We start from the raw sequence: 27,687 nt of genomic DNA, 5'->3' as shown, positions 1-27,687 counted from the left end.
CCTCTTAATCATGAGGTCAGCCTTTACAAACCTTTGGGTAAGAATGGGTCATTCTAAAGAGCTCACTGAATGGTCCTGTACTGTGCCACCACTGGAACAAGTCAGTCTGTGAAATGTCTTCCTTCCTAGATATTCCACCATAAGTGGCATAGTTGCAAAGTGGAAGCGTTTAGGAACCACCGAAACTCAGCCACGTGGAGACCACGTAAAGTTACAGAGTGAAGTCATCAAGTGCTGAGGTGCATAGCGTTTAAAAGTTGCCAATGCTATGTTTATTGATCTTTACCTTTGTGGAAAATAATGTAAATGAGAAACACAAACCTCTTATGATTTATTATGTATTTTCTTCATGCTTCTGGTTTCAATAAACACAAATTGAACCATAAAAGTTGCCAATGCTCTGCTGACTAAATGCAGAGTTCCAAACCTCCTCTGGCACTAAAGGGGTTGTCTCATCACAGACAATGGGGGCATATCTGTAGGATATGCATCCATTGTCTTATAGGTGCGAGTCCCACCGCTGGGACTCGCACCTATATCGAGAACAGAGCCCCGCAAGGTGGTGGCTGGAGGACTCCGGTCCGGCCACCACCAAGCCAGCTCCCCATAGAAGTGAATGGGAGTGTACAGTGGATCCGCAGCCCCCGCTCCCAATTATTTCTATGGGGACGACGGAAATTTTGCCGGCCCCATAGAAAATGAATGGAGGGCGGCTGCGCATGTGCAGTGAGCCCTCTTTCACTTGCGGGGCTCCATTCTCGATATAGGTAAGACAATGGGGGCATATCCTAGCGATATGCCCCCATTGTCGATGATGAGACAATACCTTTAACATTACCACAAAAATAGTATACTGGGGGTTTAATGGCTGAGCAGATGCATACAAGCCTTACATCAATAAGTACAACGCAAAGCATCAGATGTCACTGGACTATGGAGCGACAAATCAAGCTCTGAGAGTCAGATGGACGTGTCTGGGTTTGAAGAATGCCAGGAGAACATTACCTGCCGGAAAGGCAGGAAAGATGGTTCGGAGACTACCAAAGGGCAAATTTTTTTCGTCATGGTAAAAAGGCAGGCCGGTTGCTAGCCAACTTAACTTGCCCGTTTATTAAATAGGCACCGTTTCATCCTATAAGGGATAAACAGGACGATTGTGTACTCAGCCGAAAGACATAATGGAGACATTGGGAGAATTTTTCCAGACGTTGTATACAAGGGACCCCTTTGATACTCAGAGAGCGAATGATCTCCTGAGAAAGGTTAGATTGCCCCAGCTTTCGGCGGAAGTGTTAGAAACGCTTAATAGGGACATAGGTGAGGAGGAATTAGTAACAACTATAATAAACCCTTTCAAACAACAAGGCGCCGGGCCCCCGACGGGTTTCCCCCAGAGTTTTATAAGGCATTAATACAGGAGCTGTCACCGATGTTAACTAGTCTATTTAACACCATTATGAAAGGAGGGAGCTTACCGGAGACTGGCAAAGTAGCCTATATAAAGATACTCCCAAAACCAGGAAGAGATTTGACTCAGCGGGGCTCATATAGGCTGATATCTTTGATCAACCTGAATATTAAGATTCTGGCTCTCTGTGTGTCAGAGTTAATAGGCCCCAACCAAGTGGGATTTATGCGGGGTAGATCGGCGGTGACCAATATTCTTGCGGTCTTAAATAGCAGCGGGAGCCGTTGTCAGAAGTATAAATCAGCGCTGTTAGCAATCGATGCCGAGAAGGCCTTCGATAATGTAAGCTGGCAGTGGCTGGACATGGTGCTAGACAAGGTCCATATTAAAGGCAACTTTAGAAACTATTTAGGAGCGTTATATGAAGCTCCTCAGGCGAGAGTGCATGTACCGGGCTTTTTATCGAAAAAAATTGTACTCAGCAAGGGCACGCGAGAAGGGTGCCCTTTGTCCCCCTTACTCTTTAACTTGGCAGTCGAACCCCTAGCTCGATTATTGGTAAACTCTGATACCTTTAAGGGAATAAAAGTGGGTAAAAAGGAGTTGAAAGTGACTTGTTTTGCAGACGACGTCCTGATATACCTAGATTCTCCGGAACTTCATTTGGACCAGGTGCTAGAGACGTTGATCTCATATGGGAAAGTTACGGGCTACAAAATCAATGTGGCCAAGAGCCAGCTTTTGCTCCTGGGCCAGGGGACATATCAAGATAATCAAAACCAATTTAGGGTTGAAATCCAAAAATATTATTTAACTTATCTGGGGATCAAAATAGGGCGCACCCCGAAATTGGTATATACGTTGAACTACCCCCCTATTTTCTCAAAGATAGAGAGGAAATTGGAAAAATGGCAGGATTTACCCTTGTCTCTGTGCGGAAGGGCACACCTAATAAAAATGGTCAGCTTTCCAAAATTGCTCTACCCGCTACAAACGATCCCATTGTTATTGAAGCACACAGACTCTTTGCGTATGCAGAAGGCATTTAACCGCTTCCTGTGGAAACCAAAAGGCCCTGCATTGCATATGCAAAACTGACGATGCTGAAATGGGAGGGAGGGTTACAACTGCCAAATATTCGCCATTATAACCTAGTGGCTCTGTTTCGTCACGTGAGGGATTGGGTGTGGGGGACGGGGCATCACTCGGCAATTCAGATAGAGCAGGAATTAGCCGGCTTGTGGAACCTGGAGGCCTTGTTACATACAAAATTGAGAGATATTCCTGCATCAGCCAGGCAATCTATTCTGTTAAAAGACACCATAATGGCGTTCAAGTCGGTTAGGAAGATATATGGGCTCCCATTCTATTCATCGCCCATGATGCCATTATGGATGCTGCCTTCTTTCCCGCAAGGTAGAGAAAACATGTTGTTTCGGGAGTGGAGGAATAAAGGGATTACTAAACTTAGGGACTTGCTGGGAACCTGTGGCCAGGAATTGCTGATATGGGAACAGCTGAAAGAAAAATATGGCTTGGCTGATGCACACTATCTCCCTTTCCAACAAATCAAGAGCTACTGTAAAGCTCAGTCAGGTTCATTGGGTGACTCGGAAAAACTTACGTGGTTCGTGGCTATACTGGGCAGAGATGGCACATTTATGTCCCTCTCAGAGCTGTACCGAAAACTACATAACATACAAACGATAGGCTTGGTGAAAGGAGCTTTCAAAACATGGGAAAGGGAATTAAATGATTGAAACATAGCCCAAAAAATGAGGGAAGGTCTTGACCTAGTAAGGCGAGCGGTGTACAATGAGCAATGGAGGGAGACACAACTAAGGATTATCCACAGGGCGACGTATGCCTTTAATTTGTCATATCGTGATGCCCCGGCCAATTACCTGCGGCAGTGCCCTAAATGCGACCTCTCAAAGGCTGGTCTTTTACATGCTCTGTGGGAGTGCCCGAGGGTACAACCGCTATGGCAACGGTCGGTGGGAGCGGTGAAAGAGATTTGGGGAGAGACAGTGGGACTAACACCACAACAGTGTATTTTTCATTACATACCTAAGAATCAGGAAGAAGAAATAAGGACAGTAGTGGTGACAGGGGGGATACATATCCTACTGATTTCAGTGAAAAAATCCCTTTTAGGACACTGGTTGCAAACAGAAATACTGTCATGGGAAGAGGTGGTTGGTACTATGAAGAATGTGTTATATCTACAGTAGAAAGACTGGAGATAGGGCAGGATAAGGAAAGATTGATTGGGAAATACATCAAGAAGTGGAGGGAATTCATTGAGAAGCAATTGTCCACTTGTGAAATCAAGGAACTTATGGCCCCTTTCAAGTTGACTAAATGGTACTTAGAGGCACAATTGACAAATAGATTGGGGAAGTTGGCAGTATAAAGTAATACAGGATTGGTCTAAGCTGAAGACAGGACGTATTATATGACAGAATGGAGAAGAGGTTACCGTAGACTCAGACTAGTGTTCACGATGTTGGGCAAAGTTGTGGGGAGGGGTTTAGGGGGGACGGGGAGCAATAAATTGAAAAATTGTGAATTGAGAAACATAAAGGATACTCTGTTATATTGTTATAAGCCGATATTTACTGGAAAAACGCTAACTTTGTATGTCGTTATATGCTTATAATGTATCGACTATATGAAAGATTCTCAATTCAATAAAAAGAATTAAAAAAAAAAAACATTACCTGCCCGGCTGCCGTGTGCCCACTGTAAAGTTTGTTCGAAGAGGGATAATGTTATTGGGTTGCTTTTCAGGGGTTAGCCTAGGTCCCTTAGTTCCAATGAACTACTGAATACTTTAGTAATTGTATGTACTTTTTTTGTATAGCCACTGAGTTTCTCAATAAAATGTATCTGTATAGCGCCACCTGCTATTTGTTCTGAAAAAAGAAAGCTGCAGCAGAAAGGCCATGCCCCATGAAATGCAGTAAAAAGCACATGTCTCCTAAAATAATATATATATAAATCCAACAAAGCAATTGAAGCAATGAAGAGCTTGATCTCTGGACCCATGTGAGATAGAGGGCTGGTTCTAGCTTCATTAGAAAATGATTTATGTACCGTTATTTTTATTAAATATCTGATTTTCATTTTTTACATTAATCATGGCACACTATGTTTCTCTTATTTATTTGTCCTGCTCACTGAGATGGCCGCACACGCTTAGTTTCATCCTTCAACTGCCTCCTGTGTTGTGATAGTGTCACGTGTCGGAGGCCCAAGGCAGATCTCCGGGATCTCTTGCAAACAGGACACAGGCAAGATTCAGACCAGGGACCAACAGAATACTTTATTACACATGTAATAAAGGAACATGACTGTAAGATATGCAGGTTAGGCAATAGTGGTAGAACTACCACAGAACCAAGTGCACCAGCAGACCAGATTCAAAACCCAGAGAGCGGAGTTCTTCACAAAGCCCCTGGCGGTGGGGATGAACTGGGCTGAGGGCTCACTGCTCGCACCTCCAGGAAGGTCCCCCTACACTTGGCCCCTACCTAATGGTAACCAGCACAGAAGCAGATGCCTGGTCCCCAAGCGGAAAGGAAGCATGGTGGTCTCAGGCATAGCTGCACACAGACTAGAGATCCTCCCTCCAGAGAACCCAGGAGCCCTCTCATGAAGGCAGGACAAACACAGGAACAGAAGCAGTAAGGCACTGCAGGACAGACAAGGAACGGACTACATCAGAAGCAGTTTAGCACTGCCAGGCTATCAGATGCCGTAGAGCACTGCTAGGCTACACAAGGAACAGAGTGGATCCAGACAGAGAACAGGTACAGAAGAACAGGTAAGGCATGGACAAGGATAACATAAACATCATACAGGACAGGTACAGAAGAACAGGCAAGGCATGGACAAGGATAACATAAACATCATACAGGACAGGTACAGAAGAACAGGCAAATAGATATAACATCAATGCATTACCAGGCGACACCACAAACAAGGGAAGATAGCAAAACCCCCTGGGACAGTAGCAAGGTGCTATACCCAGCAAGACACAAGATATAGACTAACTGACCACAAGCCCCACAGCTCACAGATAGATATAGCTGCCTAAGGAGGGCACCTGATAAGACACACCCAGGAACAGACCAGAAGAAGTTCACCCCATCAGAACCAGGAGTACCAGAACCATAGAACAAACGATACAGGCCACAGTTCACACACAAGGCCGCAGCCAGCATGCATCGCAAAACCAGCATACATGGGAACACCCACATCCAGTACACAAAGCGCATGCAGCCAGCCTGTTCACACACTACACCGCAGCCAGCACACACACAGTCCCAAGCAACCAGCATACACAGGTAATGGCCTGCAGTCAGTACGTAAGGAAGCCTGCAGGCAGCCTACATGGCCAAAACTGTCACGGTGAACCGCACCGTGACAGATAGGGAGAGAGCTGCGGCAGAATGGACACGCCTCCAGAGCTGCGGCAGAATGGACACGCCTCCAGAGCTGCAGCAGAATGGACACGCCTCCAGAGCTGCAGCAGAATGGACACGCCTCCAGAGCTGCGGCAGAATGGACACGCCTCCAGAGCTGCGGCAGAATGGACACGCCTCCAGAGCTGCGGCAGAATGGACACGCCTCCAGAGCTGCGGCAGAATGGACATGCCTCCAGAGCTGCAGCAGAATGGACACGCCCCCTTGAGCTGTCAGCTTGATATAAGTCTAGCAGAATAATAAATAGGGAGATCTCTGGATCCATGTGAGGTACAGGACTGGTTCTAGATTTGTTAAAAATATTTTTTCATGTACTGTATGATGTCTGATTTTTTTTTTTTACATTAGTCATGGAATACCCCTTTAATGCTTCAGCATACCAAGACATTTTAGACAATTGTATGCTTCTAACTTTGTGGGAGAAGTTTGACCCTTCTCTGTTGCACTATGGCTACCCCAGTGCACAAAGCATGGCTCATAAAGGCATGGTTGGGCGAGTTTGGTGTGGAAGACCTTGACTAGTCGCACAGAGCTCTGACCCCAACCCTATTGAACACCTTTAAGATGAACTAGAATAGAGATTGTGACCCAGGCCCTCTCATCTACCATCAATGTCTAACCTCACAAATGTTCTTCTGGATGAATGGGCAAACATTCCCACAGACACATCCCAAAATCTTGTAGAAAGCCATCACAGAAGAGTGAAAGCGGTTTTATCTGCAAGGGTGGAGGAACTTTATATCAATGCTTATTAATTTAGAAAGGGATGTGATAAAAGCTCCTGTAGGTGTAATGTGTCAGTGACTGGCTGTGGCTGTCACAAGGTTATATGGGCACATCACTGCTGCAGCCAAGTAAACAGAGACCTTCCAGAGGTACTGGAGTAGCCGCACTGGAATGGCCGGGGAATGAACAGGCAAATTAATGCTTCTTTTATGGTTTCATCACATTTCCTCCTTGGACGATTTATTCCACAGCTACATCAGGCTACTTTCACATCTGCGTTTTTGCTGGATCCGTCATGGATCAGCAAAAACACTTCCGTCATGATAATTCAACCGTCTGCATCCTTTACGAATAGATCCAGTTGTATTATCTCTAAAATAGCCAAGATGGATTCGTCTATAAAACCACTGTAAGTCAATGGGGGGCGGATCCGTTTTTGTTTGTGTCAGAGACAACGGGTCATTGACTTAGGGTACTTTCACAGTAGCGTTAAAGTTTTCCGGTACAGAGTTCCGTCCTAGGGGCTCAATACTGGAGAAAAAAAACTTCAGTTTTATCCCAATGCATTCTTAATGTAAAGCAATCCGTTCAGTATGCATCAGGATGTCTTCAGTGCAGTCCCTTTTACGGTATTTGGCGGAGAAAATACTGCAGCATGCTGGGGTATTTTCTCCGGCGCAAATTTCGGAACACTTGCCTTATTGCCGGATCCGGCATTAATTTCCATTGAAATGTTTTAATGCCGGATCCGGTACCAAGTGTTCTGGAAAAACGGATCTTTAAATCTGTGAAAAAGATAAATACCGGATCCATTTTTCCGGATGACACTGGAGAGACGGATCCTGTATTGCAATGCATTTGTTAGAAGGATCCGCATCCAGATAACCATTTGCATATGGATTTCCGGATCCGGCAGGCACTTCCGACAATGGAACTGGCTGCCGGATTCTTCTAACGCTAGTGTGAAAGTACCCTTATATTGTGAGTCATGACGGATCCGTCTTGCTCCGCAATGAAAACGGAATGCATTCTGGTGCACTCCCTTCCCTTCAGTTCAATGAATGGGGACAAAACTGAATTATTTTCCTCCGGTATTGTGACCCTTTGACGGATCTCAATAGAAGGAAGGCAAAGCGCAGGTGTGAAAGTAGCCTAACCCTTTTAATCATTAAAAATCTTACTTGATGAACAGTGCATATATCATATCGCAATACCAGTACCATATTTCATTTACCTACAGTACATGGTCTCATGAAGTTACAAAATAAGACCAAAAAAAGAAAGACTAGAAAGTAATAATCATCGATTTTAGGATTTTAAGCTGCAATTGCTCCATTGAGAATCACATGACAAGTTTATTAAAAAATAATAAAACTAATTTGAGAAAAATTTAATTTGATAATAGAAGAGGCATAAATCGTTGTACCTTTGTCAGAGATACCGATTCCTCTGATCTGCAGTGCTGGAGTCTCCACTGGGGCAACTCTGACAGCGGCTTCACTGCTCCCACAGGAGGACCTAAAACAATGCACATTCATAGGAATAATGTCCTACTTGTAAAAACTCAACATGTAAGGAAATAAAGTTTGGGGAGTTTTATTAAGGCCTCATGCACACGACCGTTCTGTTTTTTGCGGTACGCAAACCGCGGATCCGCAAAAAACGGAAGCCGCCCGCAATTTGCGGAACGGAACGGGCGGCCTATTGTAGAAATGCCTATTCTTGTCCACAAAACGGACAAGAATAGGACATGTTCTATTATTTTTGCGGGGCCACAGAACAGAGCAACAGATGCAGACAGCACACAGCATCTTTTGCGGCCCCATTGAAGTGAATGGGTCCGCACCCGAGCCGCAAAAACGGCAGCTCGGATGCGGACCCGAAAAACGGTTGTGTGCATGAGGCCCAATACTGCCATACTGTCTGAGCAGTAACAATGGACGATGATAATGAAAATTTAGATATCACAACTGAACTCTTTAGCCCTTACTACATCTTCCATCCCATATGGACATGTCAGAGACTGATCAGATTATTGCTTTATTTTGTAACTTGTTCTAAAAAATGACTTTCTCCTGACTGGTTCCTATGGTTGTGTCCCCCCACTACTCTGCAATAGTACACTCATGCTTGCGTTACTGCTATGTGCGTCCTAGGGAGTCATGCATTTATCTCCACCTACCAATCTCTGGTCGGATGCAGCCGTATGCAATGAGATCCTTCACCTATATCTCATTCCACCTTTCTCCATGGTGAATACTCCAAAGAATTAGGAGGCAATATACAGTATTTTGTTTACTCTTTCTCTGTCAGATTTCTACTTGTCTGTTTGAAGAGCTTATACTGTATGCAAAGAGGTATCTCGAAGGGAAAGAGAACCATCTCGCTAGAGCCACATTCTGGAAGAATCCCCTATAAATCAAAGTCCAACTTTTTAACAAGCCTCGGTACATTACTAGGGAAAATAGTCAAGGCAAATATCCATCCCTAGACAGCTGTTTCGGGTTGCTTGCCCTTCATCAGTACACAGTAGGATTCTGGCTGGCTGAGTGTGATGCCTCAAACAGTTAGGCTCCATTCACACATCTGCAATTCCGCTCCGCATTTTGCGGAACGGAATTGCGGATCCATTCATTTCTATGGCACTTCCGGGTCCGCATTTCCGTTCCCCAAAAAAATAGAACATGCCCTATTCTTGTCCGCAATTGCGGACAAGAATAGGCATATTCTATTAGTGCCGGCGATGTGCGGTCCGCAAAATGCGGAACGCACATTGCCGGCGTCCGAGTTTTGCGGATCCACGTATCCATGGATCTGTAAAACACGCTACGAATGTGTGAATGGACCCTTAGGCAGGCTATTGGCTTTCCCTAAAGAGACCAGCTGTGTATGGAGACTTTTTGGCAGTGCTGCATGGGGGGAAAAAATATGTAAGGAAAGAGAAACATCTTACTAACGCCACCTTCTCGACGTGGCTTCCAATTAGTAAAAGTCTGACATCCTACTCCATACTGATGAGGGGCAAGCACCTCAAAACAGCTGTCTACGGATGGATATTTGGCTTGGCTATTTTTCCCTTGTCACATTCAAAGGCTTGTTAAAAAGTTGGACTCAAAGGTTGCCAATTCCTGGCACTAACGAGATAGTTCTCCTTCTTGAGAGATACCTCTTTGCATATTTTTTCCCATGGAGCATTGCACATAAGTCTCTATACCATGGGACACTGCCAAATAGTCTCCACACACAGCTGGTCTCTTTAAGCAGATCCCTCACCCTGCTTTATACCGCTGACAAACAGACTTTGCTATGCTTATTCTTCTCAGTTATGATTTTAGGTTTCATGCCCCTTTAATTAGTCATTCACTACGTGACTGACGTGTAAAGTAGTGGATCAGATAGGCAGATTCTTACCATTGAACACCATTATTCTGTGCCATGTCTTCATGCTGAAAAACAATGAAAGAATGTTTATTAATTCTACTTCTATCAGATTAATAAGTTCATTAGTTCAGATGGCTAATTTTTATTTATTTTATTGAACAAGTACAATGAACGAAGCAATACAAAAGGCAGTGCAGGACCAAAGTCCTGAAGACATATACATACACCATATGCATACATATTCCACCATAATCATAACAACAATAATAATACATAGGGCAGATCATACATGAGCAGCATACAAAGGTCATTCTGAGAGAAAAGGTCTATTTGGATGCAGCAATGATAGCATCAGTCAACGCATTAGTCGAATACAGAGTTTGTGTAGAGGAGCACCACAATCCCCCGGGCCAAAGAACTTGGAGGAGCATCCCCTATTTTTGAAGACTATATATTCATATGGAATTATTGTGTTTACTAATACTCTCTACTGGTTTACGGATTCACTTCTATCTCCCATCCACCTAATCGCTATAGCTTTTCGTGCCAAAAATAGAATCCTAGTGTAATGAGGGTAGGTGGCCTTGTTAAGGATACCAAATAGGCACACCATAGGTTCCATAGGAACGGGGAGGTTCAATAGGTTAGATAGAAAGTCTGTAATTTCCTTCCAGAACGTCTGGATATATGTACATGCCCATATGAGATGCCAGAAGTTTGCTCCGTCTGCTGAGCATCTATGGCATCTGGTATGTGATAACCTACCCATTGTATATAATCGTGAGGGAGTTAGATAACTTTGGTGTATAATACATAGCTGTATAAACGTATTGTTTATAGCAGGGGAAACCAGTGTAGGCGATTCCAAAATATCACTAATTTCTTCATCCTTGAGGTCCGGGATCCCGGCCCTCCACTTAGCAATGACTGGGAGCTAGGCAGACTGCAGTTTGCTACCCAACAGGTGAGTATATAATGCGGAGATGAATCCTCAGGGACCCTGGGAGCGAAAACACCCCAATCAGTTGATAGGTAGATATATCTATTTTAGTGCCACTAAAGTGAGAGGTCAGAGCGTCCCTTAGTTGCAGATATCTATAAAATGCCTTGCTAGGTAATTCACAGCGAGTGCACAAGACATCAAATGAAATAAACACATTATCAATATATACATCACTTAAAGTAAAACACCGTGCTCCTTCCAGAATTGACGCCCAGGAAGAGAGATCAAAGAGGGAAACATTGGGTTGTCCCACAGGGGAGTCCCAGCCAGGCTTCCCCGAAATCCGTGAATCCCTTTACATGCCTCCCACACCTGTATGGCCAATTTGAGAATTGGTAAAAGCACTCGTGGGAACAGCCGCGGCCCCTCCAGCACCGGTCACAAGGAATTGAGATTCAAATAAGGAGACAGCCATGTCCTCAGGTGCCGCAGCTGAACCGCCAAGTAATATAAATGGAAATCAGGTAAGGACACTCCCTCTTCCCCCTTGAGAAGACTTAGATTGGCTATGGATAATTTAGGTCTGTTAGATCCCCAAATGAATGGGGACATTATCAAGTTGAGCTGATGAAATATTGCCTTAGTGACTATATAAGGGGCATGCTCTAAGATATATTAGCATTTAGGTAGTATGATCAACTTAATCAAGTTAATACTGCCCAAAACTGACAGTGGTAAGCCACTCCACACTCGGAATTTATCTCTGCTATAATCCAGAAGAGGTTGAATGTTAAGGGTGTGGAAGGATGCAGCATCCGTGGTAATGACTATGCCCAAATATTTAAATCTGGAGACTACAGGTAATTCTCCACTAAGACAGGTCCAATCAGAAGTATATAAAGGGAATAAGGCCGATTTGGGCCAGTTAATCCGTAATCCAGAAAAATGGCTAAAAGCATCAATTAAGGAAATGGCTCGAGGGAGTGTCCTCCACCTCTGACATAAAAAGCACCATGTCGTCAGCCTAGAGACCCAATCTGTCCTCCCTCTCTCCCACTCGGATGCCCGTAAACTGTGAATCGCTTTGATCAGTTGGCTAATTTGCCTCAGTTTATCCTGACAACCCCATAAAGCAGGAGTCCCCATACCCAAATCTAGATGTCAAGATAAAGCTTTGGTCTGCAGGACAGTGATAGAACAAATTCTTGGTTTTTCAACTGGTTCCTGCAAATAAATGTTTTTCCTTGTAGAATGAAAAGCTACTGGTGTCACAGCTAGTTCTGTGAGAAGGTCTGACAGATGTCCTTCTCTACCTCTTGCATGATGTTCTTTGTTTTGGTTTCAGTTTCTCATCTGATTTCCTTCTCCCAGGTGTCACCTATTTAGACTAATCCTCTTTTCTTTATAATCCCTCCCATACTGCCTCACTTTGCGGTTTATACTACTTCCTGGATTGAAGTGTTCACTGCTGGAGGCTTCTGCTGCTGCATGTTCAGATAAGTCCTTTCATGTATTGTGTTTCCTTGCTGGCTGGATTCTAGGTGACCCTGACTCCCTCCGTATGAAGTGCAGGGAGCCAGTGGTCGTGTCCCCTCACTATTATAGGGTTTTCAGGTGTCACACAGGCTTAGGTACATGGGCATACACTTGTCTACCTTTGAGACCCTTGTATGTGCTTAGCAGTCAGGGTGAGCTCTTAGGGTTTTATAGGGGTCACCTATATGCTCCTTAGTTTGCGATGAAGCCAGTCGGACGTTTATTCATAACTTCCAGCTATCTGCAACATCATCCGTGACAACAGGATTGTACAATATATTTTCTAGATCATTACCTTGTGGTTTTCAAGATCTGTGCTCGCTGTCACTCAATAGAAGCTTTCAATGTTTACTTCCAGCGGATAGAAATCTGTCCTGGTCATGTGAGGGACAAACAGGTGCATGGCTCAACATAGTTTAGTATGGCTTCTTTCCCACCGGTGGCCGTGTGTTCCAGCAGGAAGGTCTGGCAAGTAATGCCGGAAATTAGCCTGACAAAAATCACTGCTTCTCAACATATTTGCTGGGTAGTGGCCGGATCTCTGCCGGACCCATGATAGTCAATGGAGTCCAGCAGGAAGGTGGTAGTATCCAGCAATGCAGATCAAGAGAACTGAGGCAGGCTTTTCCAATAAAGTGTTCCCTGCCACAGATGTGACACTAGCTTTATCAGAGCCATGTCCTGTGTGACTCCATTACATGACCAGGAAAGATTTCTATCCACTAGAAGTAAATAAAGTTCCAGTTAAATATCTGTAAACTGAAATCTAGCAAACCATAAAGAATGGATTCAGAAAGTATATACACTGCCTGTCCCAAAAAATTGTCGCCACCTGGATTTAACTAAGCAAATAGTTATGAGCCTCCTATTGAATAATTACAGCATGGGCGATTATCTTTCAGCTGGCAATAAAAGTTATTTAACCCCTACTGGTGCAATAAGTTGCTTCTCATTTCTTAAACAACCATGTCGAAAGACACATCTTGTGGTTGTGGAAAAGATGTTAGTCTGTTTGAGAAGGGTCAAATCATTGGCATGCATCAAGCAGAGAAAACATCTAAGGAGATTGCAGAAACTACTAAAATTGGATTAAGAACTGTCCAAAGCCTTATTAAAAACTGGAAGGATAGTGGAGACCCATTGTATTCGAGGAAGAGATGCGGCGGGAAAAAAATCCTGAATGATCGTGATCGGCGATCACTTAAACGTTTGGTGAAATCAAATCGAAGAAAAACAACAGTAGAACTCAGGGCTATGTTTAATAGTGAAAGTAAGAGCATTTTCACGCGCACAATGCAAAGGGAACTCAAGGGATTGGGACTGAACAGCTGTGTAGCCGTAAGAAAACCACTAATCAGTGAGGCAAACTAGAAAAAAAGGCTTCCATTTGCTAGGGAGCATAAAGATTGGACTCTGGAGCAATGGAAGAAGGTCATGGGGTCTGATGAATTAATATTTACCCTGTTCCAAAGTGATGGGCGCATCAGGGTAAGAAGAGAGGCAGATGAAGTGATGCACCCATCATGCCTAGTGCCTACTGTACAAGCCTGTGGGGGCAGTGCTATGATCTGGGGTTGCTGCAGTTGGTCAGGTCTAGGTTCAGCAACAGTATGTGCTCCAAGAATGAGGTCAGCTGACTACCTGAACATACTGAATGACCAGGTTATTTCATCAATGGATTTTTTCTTCCCTGATGGCACGGGCATATTCCAAGATGACTATGCCAGGATTCATCGGGCTCAAATTGTGAAAGAGTGGTTCAGGGAGCATGAGACATCATTTTCACACATAGATTGGCCACCACAGAGTCCAGACCTTAACCCCATTGAGAATCTTTGGGATGTGCTGGAGAAGGCTTTGCGCAACAGTCAGACTCTACCATCATCAATGCAAGATTTTGGTGAAAAATTAATGCAACACTGGATGGAAATACATCTTGTGACATTGCAGAAGCTTATCGAAACAATGCCACAGCGAATGCGTGCCGTAATCAAAGCTAAAGGGGGTGTGATCTTTTTTTATTGGTGGCAACTTTATTTTTGGACAGGCAGTGTAGTAAAATTGCATAGTTGTTTTATTATAAAAACAGTGACACTAATTTGCTGTCAATTGTGTACGCCTTTAGGCTAAATGCACGCGATCAGGATTGCGTGCAGATTTTCCGCGCGAAAAAATCCGCACCGTAGGTCATGTACATTGTATTCTATAAGAATTTGAAATTCTCAATGCACACGATGTGGATTTTTTCCGCGTGGATTTTGACCTCCGGATTTTCTTCATTCACTTAGTAAAATCCGCATGCGGAAAATCCGCCACAAAGCCACACCAAATCCACATGCAAATCCACACCAATTGATGCAGATTGACCGCTCAGATATGCCTGCGAATACCTGCGGATTTCAGTGCGGATTCTCCGCACATGAATCCTGACCGTGTGCATGTACCCTTAAAGAGGACCTGCAACCTTTACTGACATGTCTGTTTTAATAACTACTTGTTGCTAATAATTTCCTTGAGCATTTATTATTGTGTCTCTTTGATGTGCCAAACGTTTAATATTCCTGCTAGAAGTTATGAATGAATTACTAGCAGTTTGCAATGAAGGTCCAGGTGGGTGTTACCAGTTGGGGGGGGTGTCTTGCACAGTCTGATATTATCTAATCAGTGATGCTAATCCATGTCAGACTGCAGGGTCACTCCCCCAACTGGCAACATCCATCTGAACCTTTGCAGGAATAGTTTTCTCCATCCCAGCCTTCCCCATCGCTCCATACACAGCGCGTAGAGATCAGGAAGCGGAAAAGCCCCTTCTTACTCCAGTCTCAGCGCTAATGTGATAGCCAGGGGTTGCGGTTCTGCATAAGCTGCTGGGTCTTATCAGACCCTGATCAGCTCTGCAGTGAGGTTGTGCAGCGATGTACAACTTCTCTGAGGGCTGTATTTCCCCTGTAATTGGGGCTAATAATATACAGGCGAAATCAGCTATAAAAATAATGTAAAGTTGGTTGTCCTCCAAGGGTCTTGAATGACCTAGGGGGGGGGGGGGGGCACAAAGAGTATAATAAAAAAAAAATTAAGATATAGAAAAACAAGAACAAAAAATAAAAAAAAAAAATTATAATTTTTCCTCTTTTCTAACATTTTTCCTTTTTTATAAAAATGTAAAAAAAAAAAATACTAAAATAAAGCCCCATGCATGATCGAAATATGGTGTAAAAAAATGGTTTAGCATACTGGGTCTCTTATTTTGGTTAAATATCTACAACACCATTATTCCTAAAGCATCTAGTTTCCTGCTTGACTTTTACCATCCAACTGGTACTCCACAAGAACTAGTTTTCAGAAATGGTTCACGAAGCTTTGAGGCAGTAATTATTGATGAACATCATTTGGAGCTACCTGGATAAATCAGAAAGGACTATGTCTTGTCTTTATATTCAGCTGGAAGAGCTGATCTTGTGAGCGTCAGATACAGAAGCTGAAATTATTTTACATTAATACGCGGCCGCTCACAGAAAAGAGCTGTCGCCAGAGGATGTCATGTTCCTGACTGGCTTCCATCTGTAATTGAAGATTCTTTTAGAAGAGAGCTAAGTGGTACGTTTTCTACCCTGACCATCTCTAACGTTACGACATGCCTACACATAAAAGAACAATAATGTATGTTAGATATCAATTATTCAGACCTAGTATGACCTGTGATGTAACAATAATTTCATGTACTCCTTGTCAGTGCTCTCTTGTCCCTGTTTAAGAGAAATTAAGAAGGTAAGGGGAAGGGGAACTCCACCAGTGATGGGAGATCCAACCATTACAGCCATAGTCTAATGCATAGTGAATACAGAAACCTATTTCTACACAATTTCAGTGAGTTTGATGCAGATCATTTCTTTAATATGCTCTTGACCAGGGATGCTCCTCCTGCGGCCAATCAGCTGTTGCAAAACTACAACTCCCAACATGCCCTAATAGATTTAGGCTTTCCAGACATGCTGGGAGTTATAATAATAATAATAATATTTATTTATATAGCACCACTATATTCCCCAGCTCTTTACAAATTTATAGGGTTCATGTACAAAACAAAAGTAACTGGTTAATATACAACTGAAACACTAGTAGTCAGGGCCCTGCTCGCAAGAGCTTACAATCTATGAGGAATTTGGGGTGACACATAAGGTAGTTGATTGTGATAAGTAGGATTCAAGACATTATTGAACTAAATGGAGACCTGATTAAGGTTTGGACTGTTAGAGGATTGAGGTCAGGCCAGAGGAGTTGGGGGGGGGGAGAGGTTTACTCGGGGAATAGTCCGTTTAGGTAGCTTGATAAGCCTGCCTGAAAAGATGTGTTTTTAAGGCACGTTGAAGATGGAGAAGTTGTTAAATGACCTAGTATTCCAGGGCAGAGTATTCCAGAGAGTAGGTGCAGCTCGAGAAAAGTCTTGAAGACGGGAGTGAGAGGTACGAATTATGGAGGATGTAAATCTTAGGTCACTAGCAGAAGGAACAGCATGAGTAGGGTGGTAGACGGAAGTGAGGGAGGAGAAGTATGGAGGTGCGGCACTGTGCAGAGCTTTGTGGGTGAGGGTAAGACGTTTAAACTGTATTCTGTGGTGGATGGCCAACCAGTGAAGTGACTGTCACAGGCTAGTAGCATCGGTATAGCGGGTGGATACATAGATGAGCCTGGCTGCAGCATTTAGTACAGACTGAGGAGGGGGGAGTGAGACCGATTAGTAATGCATTGCAGTAGTCAAGACGAGAATGAATCAAGGCAACAACAAGAGTTTTTGCCCTTTACACCATAAGAAAAGGGCGGATTCTGGCGATATTCTTGAGGTGCAGCCGACAAGAGCGTGTAAGTGATTGGGTATGGAAAACAAAGGAAAGATCTGAGTCAAACATGACCCCCATACAGCGGGCATGCTGCCCAGGAGTTATGATAGAGCTGCAGACCGAAATTAAAATATCAAGTTTAGGTGGGTTAGTAGATGGGGGTTCAGTAGTTTTGCAAAAGCTGGAGGGCCGCAGGTTGGGCATCCCTTCTCTTGACCATCTTAAAAATTTGTATGAACTTAAAAAGTTTTATAGGCAACCCCCCTTGCCAAAAAAAAAAAAAAAAAAAAGTGGCCATCCACTTTAAAACATTTTCACATCAGCTTTTTTCTAAACAGACACTTGCCAGTAATCATGGGAGACTTCAAAAGGTTACATGGCTAAAGGGAAAAAGTAATCATTTATCAAAACGGTAAAGGTAACAAGAAGCCCTCTACACTCTGCTGCCTTAAAGGGAGTCTGTCAGCAGAACTGCAAAACTGCTAACAGTGCTTGTACTTGCAGGAGCAGGACCTAGAATAAAACCTTATATTCAGATTACTCTTGATAACATTGTTCTGCCATCTAGTCCCTACCTAGTGCTTTGGTCATGCGAAACTGCTGACAGATTCTCTTTAAGATGAAATGCAGTGCAGAAACAAGTTGTTATTACTAACCTGCAGAAACCACTCTCGAATTTTCCCCTCAAGCTTGTCAATGTGGCTGAGGGCCTTGTTAACACATGGTAATGGCGTGTTTACCAGTTCACAACTCCGTCGTCTTAGGGTATCTGAAGAAGCCATACTGGAATTTGTACCTAAAAGAAATTACAATTATTATTTTTTTTTCTCGCAGGTTTCCTTAGGGTAACTATTTTGAAAAAAAAGTGAAATTTTTTTGTCGCATTGGTGTTTTTTTTCCTTTGTTTCACTTATTGCGTAATTAGCTCCAATGTAACCGTGTACAATTGGGATTTTTTTAATTGAATTAGTAAAAAAAAAGATTTAAGCTAAAGTGAATAAGAAAATTTATGGAAAACTGGTAACACAGATCAGAAGTGATGTAATGGAGTGGATTATAAGTTGTAGTGTCCAAAGAGCCCCAGACTCTAATGATACTGGCATTAAAGGGGTTGTCCAGCTTTTTTTTATTTTTATTTTTACCTTTTTACATTTGGGTCTTCTGGTCCCATCTGCAAACCTCTGGATGGCCAGGGTCACGTGTGTAGTCAATAACTGTCCTCCTAGGTGATCTGTCCTCAAGCAGTGTGTCATTGCTGAGGCCAATCATTGACAGTAGCGGCACATGTGACCCTGTCCATCTGCAAAGATTTAAGAAAACTGCAGCAAATCTTACTATATCCTCAACAGATTTTTTGATTTTTTGATTCATTGATATATACCATTAAAGAGGTTGTCCAACCCCAACCCAACAATAAATTCTGATGGCAAGCCACTCACCTCTAGACAGCAGCTCTGCACTAAGCCTCTGCGGTCACGTGCCGCTTGGGGACAAGTCACTGTTGAGGCCAGTGAGTGGAACCGGAAGCAGCAGGGATGGAACCCCTAGTGCTGGTACGGAGCTGCGGTCAAGAGATGTAGATTGTATAGACTGATGCAGCATAACTCGGCTCATTCTATGCTCAGTAGTCATGTGGGCGATCCTACTTAGTGACTGGCTGCCTTCTCTATAACTATGAATACAGAGATAGCGGTCAATCAACGAGTAGGACATGGGCCCCTTATGTGTTTCCCACTGTGAGAAGAGGTTGTAGATGGAAAATATAAGAGAAAAACATACAAGGTAATTTACTAAGCTGAAATACGTCTAAATTAGGCGTATTTCAGGTGCAGATGGCGGTGCAACGGTTAGTTGCGCCACTATCTGCGAACTTCACTCCGCTCATGCCATTTCTAAAATTGTGGGCGTGGTGTGAGTGGGGAAGGGGCAAGGAGGCCCGTATCATTTACCATTTTCTACACCTGTTTTAGGTATAAAAAAATGGTCTAAGGCCCCTTTCACACGGGCGAGTTTTCGTGCGGATCCGGTGCGATTTTCACGCACGGTTGCTAGGAGATGATGGGGACCCGATCATTTTATTATTTTCCATTATAACATGGTTATAAGGGAAAATAATAGCATTCTGAATACAGAATGCATAGTACAATAGGGCTGGAGGGGTTAAATAAAATAATAATAATAATTTAACTCACCTTAATCCACTTGCTCGCGCAGCCCGGCATCTCTTCTGTCTTCTTCTTTGCTGTGCAGGAAAAGGACCTGTGGTGACGTCACTCCGGTCATCACATGATCCATCACCATGGTAAAAGATCATGTGATGGACCATGTGATGACCGGAGTGACGTCACCACAGGTCCTTTTCCTGCAATGAGCAAAGAAGAAGACAGAAGAGATGCCGGGCTGCGCGAGCAAGTGGATTAAGGTGAGTTAAATTATTTTTTAACCCCTCCAGCGCTATTGTTATGCATTCTGTATTAAGAATGCTATTATTTTCCCTTATAAGCATGTTATAAGGGAAAATAATACAATCTACACAACCCCGATCCCAAACCCAAACTTCTGTAAAGAAGTTCGGGTTTGGGTACCAAAAATGCAGATTTTTTCTCACGCGCGTGCAAAACGCATTACAATGCTTTACACTCGTGCGGAAAAATTGTGCATTTTCCCGCAACGCCCCCACCTCTTATCCGGGCCAAAAACATGACGCCCGTGTGAAAGAGGCCTAAATGTAACCTATCAAGGATGTTGTGTTACATTTAGAACTGGAGCTGGATGCGCCAAAGTTATGGAGAGGCCTCTAAAACGCCAGTCTTAATAAATGTGCCCTTTAATGTCATAGTAATAAAAATAAAAAATAAAAGCACTTCTGATTATTCTACATGAAGAACAGTCATACAAACGAGACAAATGGTTACTAATAATAATAATCACCATTATGATGCTTATAATAAAAGGAGCAGACGCTCAGTTATTGGTAGCAGTCTATACAGAAATTATTCCAAGAAAATAGGTGCACAAACGCGCGAAGCCCCGTCAGTTGTCTATGTACTGTATTGTTTTTATGCAAAAAGACAGAATGTTTTTTTGTTTTACAGATGCATTGTTAGACCTGAGAAGTTTTACGACTCGGAAATAAGCTTATGTGTAAAAGATACTCCAGTTCATATTATGACTCCAATGAAAATCCTATTAAATAAAATGAGCTCACAGGGTGAGAATGTGCTTATCAAGGTGTGCTAAATATGGGAAATTCACGAGTGCACGGGCCTCCTGGTCAGACCAATTTCTGCCAACACAGAAAATTTAGCAGAGACCCTTACAAGCGTATCAAACGTCTGCACTTGTGGTTATAACGTGATGTACAATTTCCTCCGCTGTGATGTTCCATTAAGTTATGAACACATGAATGCATGCAAAATCTCTGCCACTTTGAAAGTGGATTTATGTGAACTGAATTTCAATTGAATCTGAGCGTAGAGGATCAGCATATGGTAATACAATAATACGTAGTCAATGCCTCGGGATCCACTTTGTGACAGATTAGTGAGAGTGATGCTATTTGCCAGCCGAGGATAAGTAAAATCCCCCACACCAACGCGAACGGCACAGGCCGCGGTACAGACTGCATATTCACGTACCATCGCATGGATTTATCTGGAATATTCAGGCTCCTGGGACCACTCTGGACGTCTCATTTTTAATTGTTTCTGATTAAATTTTCTGAAAAGCTACAGTGACATTTGGTGATGAAGAGTATGTTGGTTGATTAGACATATTTTAGGCTTATTTCACACCAGCGATTTGAGATGAGTGGAGTTCTGTTCATGGAAAACTGATGGTTTTGCACACAAGCTGAATCAGTTTTGTCTGTGGTTATGTTCGGTGTTTTAGCTTTTTCATGTGGACGCAATCGGTTTTTAATGCGTTTTTTACATGCATGAAGAAAAACAGAAGAATAACACTCAAAATCTCCTAACAACCATCAGTGAAAAACCTTTTGCATCCAAACGCCTTATGTATCCCCATACATTTCCATGGGGCCAGGGTTAAGCGAAAGACCTATAATATAGAAGATGCTACGATTTTTTCTGAACACAGAGATGACCGGTGATAAGCAATACTCTTGTGTACAGACCCTAAGGGTCTATTCACACGTCCGTTTTTTCTTTCCTGATCTGTTCAGTTTTTTGCTGAACAGATCTGGACCAGATCTGGACCCATTCATTTTCAATGGGTCCTGAAAAAAAATCAGACATTGTGCTGTCCGTTTTTTTTCAGGACCCATTGAAAATGAATGGGTCCAGATCTGGTCCAGATCTGTTCAGCAAAAAACGGAACAAATCAGGAAAGAAAAAACGGACGTATGAATAGACCCTAAGGCTGGGTTCACACCTGAGCGTTTTACAGCGCGTTCCTACGCGCTGTAAAACGCTCAACAAGGAGAAACCAATGATTCCCTATGGGAATGGTTCACACTTGGGCGTTTTACAGCGCGTACGATCGCGCTGTAAAACGCCCGACGCTCCAAAAAGTACATGAGCGACTTTTGGGGCGTTTGTGGCCATAGGACACTGTAGTGAATCACACAAACGCGCGTCAAACGCGCGTTTACTATTACAAAAACGCGCATAAAAATGCGCGTCAAAAACGCGCGTAAAACGCGCGTTTGCGCAACGCTCAAGTGTGAACCCAGCCTAAGACCTCCTTTCAGTTTTTTTGCAGGCCGTATATGGAACCATTCATTTCACTGGTTCCGCAATGTACATTCCGTTTCCATATTTCTGCATTCCGTTTCCATATTTCCGTTCCGTTGAAAGATAGAACATGTCCTATTATTGCCCGCAAATCACATTCCGTGGCTACATTCAAGTCAACGGGTCCGCAAAAAAAACCAGAACATATACGGAATGTACTCGGTATGTCTTCCGTATAAGTGCCATACAATTAAGGACAAGTTAGTCAGAAGTAGGCTTAGGGATAATAAAACCAGCAATTGGCTTACTCAACGTCTTCCTATTGGAAATCATAACTGTGGGGACTGTTCCTTCTGCCAATGTATCTACCAGGGCAAGTATCTATTTTTTGCAGGCATTAAATATAGAGTGAAACAGGTTTTGACCTGTAAGACCAAATATGTGGTCTACCTGGTTCTATGCACCTGTGGATCCTTTTACATAGGGTAGACTATTCGCCCTTTGTATGAGAGATTTAGGGAGCACATCCACTCAAGTCAGGAAAAGGTTGCCCTAGATTGATAGAAAATGTCCAGAGTAGGCATGATAAAAACACAAAGTGTCTGAAATTTGCAGCTCGCGAACACATCCCAATTCCAGCCCTAGGTGGAGATAGACACCGCCTCCTCCTTCAGAAGAAGGCGGAGTGGATCATTCGTACTGCCGCGATGGGTTCTTTAGGACTACGGTAAATGATCGCAACGATCTAAGTGTCTTTCTATAGCTATAGACCTATGCCATAAGATGCATTGCTAATGTCAGGGAATAGTTTGTTCATACCTCTCTCGTCCCCGCTTGGGATGAGGATATCTTCAGCGTCCTGAGTCGCCTAGGCAACATGGACGCATTTAAAGGAGCGTAGAGCAAGCGCGATGAGGTCAGAGGCCAGAAGAGGCGCAAGTGCGCGAAACGGCCATCGCCAGCTGATCACTCAGTGACTCAACGCTGTTTGTCCACCCTAGCCCGTGTAACTTACTTTGTGTGGGTGAATAAAGAAGTACATCATTACTGCAATTGGTGAGTGCCGCTGTCGCTTCTTATATTTGCTTGGACTTTACACTATCTAAGCAGCAGAGCACCGCATTATATTGCTTCAATCAGGACTGGCTTCCACAGTATACCACCCCTCACCTGAAGAGGTTTGCGGCAGTGCCGCCTCGCGTTTCTTCGTTGCAATATGTCTTCCGTATCCGTTCTGTTTTTGCGGAACAATCTATTGAAAATGTTATGCCCAGACCAATTTCTTCTATGTAATTACTGTATATGACATACGGAAAAACGGAACGGAAACAAAAACACAACGGAAACAAAAAAAAAAAAAGAACAGATCAGTAAAAAATGGACTGAAAAACACTGAAAAAGCCATACGGTCGTGTGCAGGAGGCCTAAGTGAATGGTCAGCTTTCAGTCCTGATGCTATACATTTGCAACACACATCGCATCCCGATGGAACTCACCCGTGTGAAAGAAGCATAAACAGCAACGGTCACAGACATAGACCCCTGTAAATGTGTCTTTAGTCTCCTGACCCTCCCAAATGCGCAATTTTTGTAAGGCAGTCATAGAATGGGTCAGGTGACCTCCTCCTCAACCAAGAGGCACACGATTATTATATACAGTGTTAGGCCTCTTGCATGTGGCCATATAACTTGAATGGATCTGCAAATCCGGAGATGCGGTGCGGAACGGAACCACGGAACAGAAGCACCACAGAGTGCTTTCGTGGGGTTCTGTTCCGTGCTTCCGTTCCACAAAAAGATAGGAAAAGTTCTATCTTCTTGCGGAACGGACGGATCGCGGAACCCATTCAAGTGAATGGGGTCGTGATCCGCATGCAGCTGGCCCACGGTCAGTGTCCATGCATTGCGGTCCACAGCACGGGCACGGCCAGCACACGTCCGTGTGCAAGAAGCTTTAGGCAGCTAGTGCCTCCCTAATCAGGGTTATGGCTGGTATTGCACCTTCTTTAACCCTTTGTCGACCGGGCGATTTTCAGGGTTTTTTTGTTTTCATTTTTACTCCCAGCCCTCCCAAAGCCATAACTTTTTTATTTTTCTGTTCACATAGCTGCATGAGGGCTTGTTTTTTGCGTGACAAGATGTCCTTTCTAATGGCACTATTGGCGTTTGCATACAATGTAGTGGGAAGTGGGAAAAATTATAAATGGGGTGAAATTGGAAAAAAAAAATAAAGGCAATTCCGCAACAGTTTTTTTGGGGGGGGTTCTTTTTTTAACGGTATTCCCTATATCATAAAATTGACAGTTACTTTCATTCTCCGGGTCAGTACGAATCCAGCAATACCACATAGGTATATATTTTATTGTGTTTTTATACTGTAAAAAAAATATTTTCTTTCTTTTAGTCTTTACATTCTGCCCCCTATAACTATTTTGTGTTTATGTGTGTTGATCTTTGTGAAGACACATTTTTTGCGGAGCAATCTGTACTTTTCAGTGATATCAATTTGGGGCGTATATGACTCTTTGTATTAAATTTTTTGTGGGAGGAGAAGTGACCAAAAAACAACAAATTGCCCATTTTGACTTTCCCGTTTTGCTGTTTTCTGTATGGGATTATATTTTTTATATTTTAATAGTAAGGGCATCTTTGCACACCGGGATACCTATGATGTGTATTTTTTTTATTTTTTTTTATATTTTTTCATTTTGGGAAAGGGGGGTTATTAGAATTTTTATATTTAATTTTTTTCATTTATAAAAACATATTTTTTTACACTTCTTTTTATAGTTCCCATAGGACATTATAACAAGCAATCATTGGATTGCTATTCTCATAGACTCTAAAGCAATGAGGATTTTACTGTATTTCTATGGAATGCACACGGAACGGTGCCCGTGTATTGCGGATCCGTAATGTGGTCCGCAATACGGCAACGGGCAGCACACGTTTATGTGAATGAGCCCTTAGTAAGTGATAATAAGTGTTGTGTTTTTCTTGTGTGGATTTAACTCTTTTCAATAGAAGGGTGAGGTCTGAGAAAAATGTGCTTCAAATCTGCAGCAAAAAAAAAATATCTAAATTTTTTCTAAACCACAGTCATTTACAAAGAGCAGCTTTTTACGCCGGTCTTTGTTCCCCCTCTGCGCTGTATTTCCTAAGCTCAGCACAGGTAAAGGAGCTGCATTATGTAATAACAGCACTGCAGGGGTGGGGTGACCATTTTGGCATCAGATGAATCCTATCGCATTCAGTAATGGCATATCTATAATATTATTAATCAATGCAGATTATAGAAACTTGGCCCAAAGCAAGTGGATGAGGAGGAGCTGTTCAGTCGCGGTCACTTCATTGTTGAAGCTGCTGAGGCGCCAGAATGCAGACCCTCGTGATGAGCAGCGGACCGCTGATTGCTGCAGATCTACGGTGGATTTCACCCCCTGCATTTCAGAGTGGACATGTGGATCCAGATGTTGGCCCATCTGGGACCTTAATAGGACATGCCATCAATGTCAGATAGGTGTGGGTCCCACCTCTGAGAAGGCCACTCCCATCTCCAGAACTGGACCCCCGAGGTGAACAGCGAGCAGCTGTGCATGCACGGCCACCCTCTGTTCACCTCTCTGGGAGTTCCAAAATTAGATGACCGCCAGCTCGGCTATTTCTGGCAGTCCCATAGTGGGGAAAGCAGAGGTGTCCGTGCATGTGACGTACGGTCTCTATTCACAGCTATGGATCTTCCAAAAACAGCCGGGCACATTCACTAGGCTATTTTCTTACCTTCCATAATGGTGGCACATGCTTTCTGGGGGTGGGACCTGCACCTATCTGACATTGGTGTCATATCCTAGGCCTAACTCTTTTAAGGCTTCATGCACACAGCCGTTCCGTGCATTGGGGACTACAATTGGGTGGTTTTGAGGGGTTTGCAGTTTTTGGCGGTTTATTTTTTGCAGCTTTTTTTTTTTAAGGCAAAATCTATGGAAAATATTTAATGTAGGACAAACAGGCTTTTTTTTGTACTGGTGTTTTTTCACCCTTGAGATATGTTTTTTGTGTCAGTGAGGTATCTTTCAAATCACAGCATGCTCTGGGTCTGGTGTTTTTTTTACCTCATTGCCTGGTGTTTTTCTCCCATACAGTAAGTGTTTTTTGCTTAGTTTTTTTGCAGCTTCAAAAAACACAATGGAGATTTATCAAAACTGGTGCTAAGGAAAACTGGCTTAGTTGCCCATAGCAATTAGGGCTTGTTCACACAAACGTATTTTTCTTCCGTATACGGGCCGTTTTCTGCATTCCGCATGCGGTCCGTATACGGAACCATTCATTTCAATGGGTCCACAAAAGATGCAGACAGCACATCCGTTGCTCTGTTCCGTGGCCCCGCTAAAATTATGAGTCCTGTCTTATTCTTGTCCATGTTGCGGACAAGAATAGGCATTTCTCTAATGGGCCTCCAGTTCCATTCCGCAAATTGCGGACCACAAAAAACAGCACATTGGTGTGAACAAGCCAGATTGATCCTTTAATTTTCCAAAGGAGCTCTGAAAAACCGCAATTAGACTTACCGGTAATTCCGTTTCCTTGAATCCACCATGACGGCCCACAATGAGATTGACCCTTGACCTCTGTAGGGGCAGGAACACATAGAGAGTTTAAATTCCCCCCACCCCTCCACCTCCTCAGTGCTTTACAAATTACCCGAAAGGTGGAACAGAAAGTAAAAGGATATTGATCCATACCCTTAAACTCCTATTTTATTTTTATATATATTTTTATTCTATATATTTATTTATTTATTTTTTTGGATGGGAATAGCACGGGCCGTCATGGTGGATTCAAGGAAATGGAATTACCGGTAAGTCTAATTGCGGTTTTTCCATTTCATCCACCATGACGGCCCACAATAAGATGTATCAAATGATTAAGTGGGTGGGGATATCGCCTGTAAAACCCTCCGGCCGAAAAGAGCTTCATTCGAGTCCGGAAGATTAAGACGATAGTGTCTTACAAAGGTATTTGCGCTTGACCAGGTTGCGAGACACCTCCTTTTTCAGCCCAAGAGGAGGCAGTGGCCCTAGTGGAGTGGGCTTTAACATTACCAGGACTGGGCTTGCCCTGAATCCTGTAGCAACACTCGATGGTGGATATGATCCATCTAGCTATGGAGGATTTAGCTAACTTCTTCCCCTTATTTCTTCCTGAGAATTGAATTAGGAGATTGTTATCTATCCTAAAAGCTTTGGTAGACTCAAGGTATTAAATTACGGTATTCTTAACGTCTAATAGATGCATCTTATCACTAGACCCTGCATCCTCGGACTCAGTGATAGAGGGTAGGAAAATTTCCTGGTCCCGGTGGAAGGATGAAACTACTTTAGGGAGGAAACCAGGGTCGAGCGTTAGTCGGATGTGATCTTTACTGATTTGGAGATATGGTTCCCTACAAGAAAGGGCCTGAATCTCTCCAATACGTCTGGCTGAGGTAATTGCTATCAGAAAAGCAGTTTTCAGGGAAAGGTGTTTTAAAGAGATCTCTGGCAGCGGTACAAACTGAGGTTTTGTTAGGCCTTCTAGGACGATGTTTAAGTCCCAAGTTGGAGCTCTAGATCTTAGAGTGGGTCTTAATCTTGAAACTGCTCTAATGAACCTCCTGATCCATCTGTGATTG

General features: G+C 43.3%; 1 protein-coding gene across 1 annotated transcript in view; it reads right to left on the bottom strand.

Moving 5' to 3' along the window:
• CCDC178 (coiled-coil domain containing 178) overlaps positions 1 to 27,687 on the bottom strand; it is a 436,677-nt gene that overhangs the window by 369,694 nt on the left and 39,296 nt on the right. Inside the window, exons 2-4 of the mRNA XM_044294406.1 lie at positions 17,980 to 18,119; positions 10,037 to 10,071; positions 8,052 to 8,143 (exon numbers count right to left, since the gene is read on the bottom strand). Of these exons, the coding sequence (XP_044150341.1) occupies positions 8,052 to 8,143; positions 10,037 to 10,071; positions 17,980 to 18,105 (253 nt within the window). The 5' untranslated portion in view covers positions 18,106 to 18,119. The remainder of the gene's footprint in view (positions 1 to 8,051; positions 8,144 to 10,036; positions 10,072 to 17,979; positions 18,120 to 27,687) is intronic.

The sequence above is a fragment of the Bufo gargarizans genome, chromosome 5 (genome assembly GCF_014858855.1).
Source record: "Bufo gargarizans isolate SCDJY-AF-19 chromosome 5, ASM1485885v1, whole genome shotgun sequence".
Classification (NCBI taxonomy): domain Eukaryota; kingdom Metazoa; phylum Chordata; class Amphibia; order Anura; family Bufonidae; genus Bufo; species Bufo gargarizans.
This window is presented reverse-complemented; position numbering and strand designations above follow the sequence as displayed.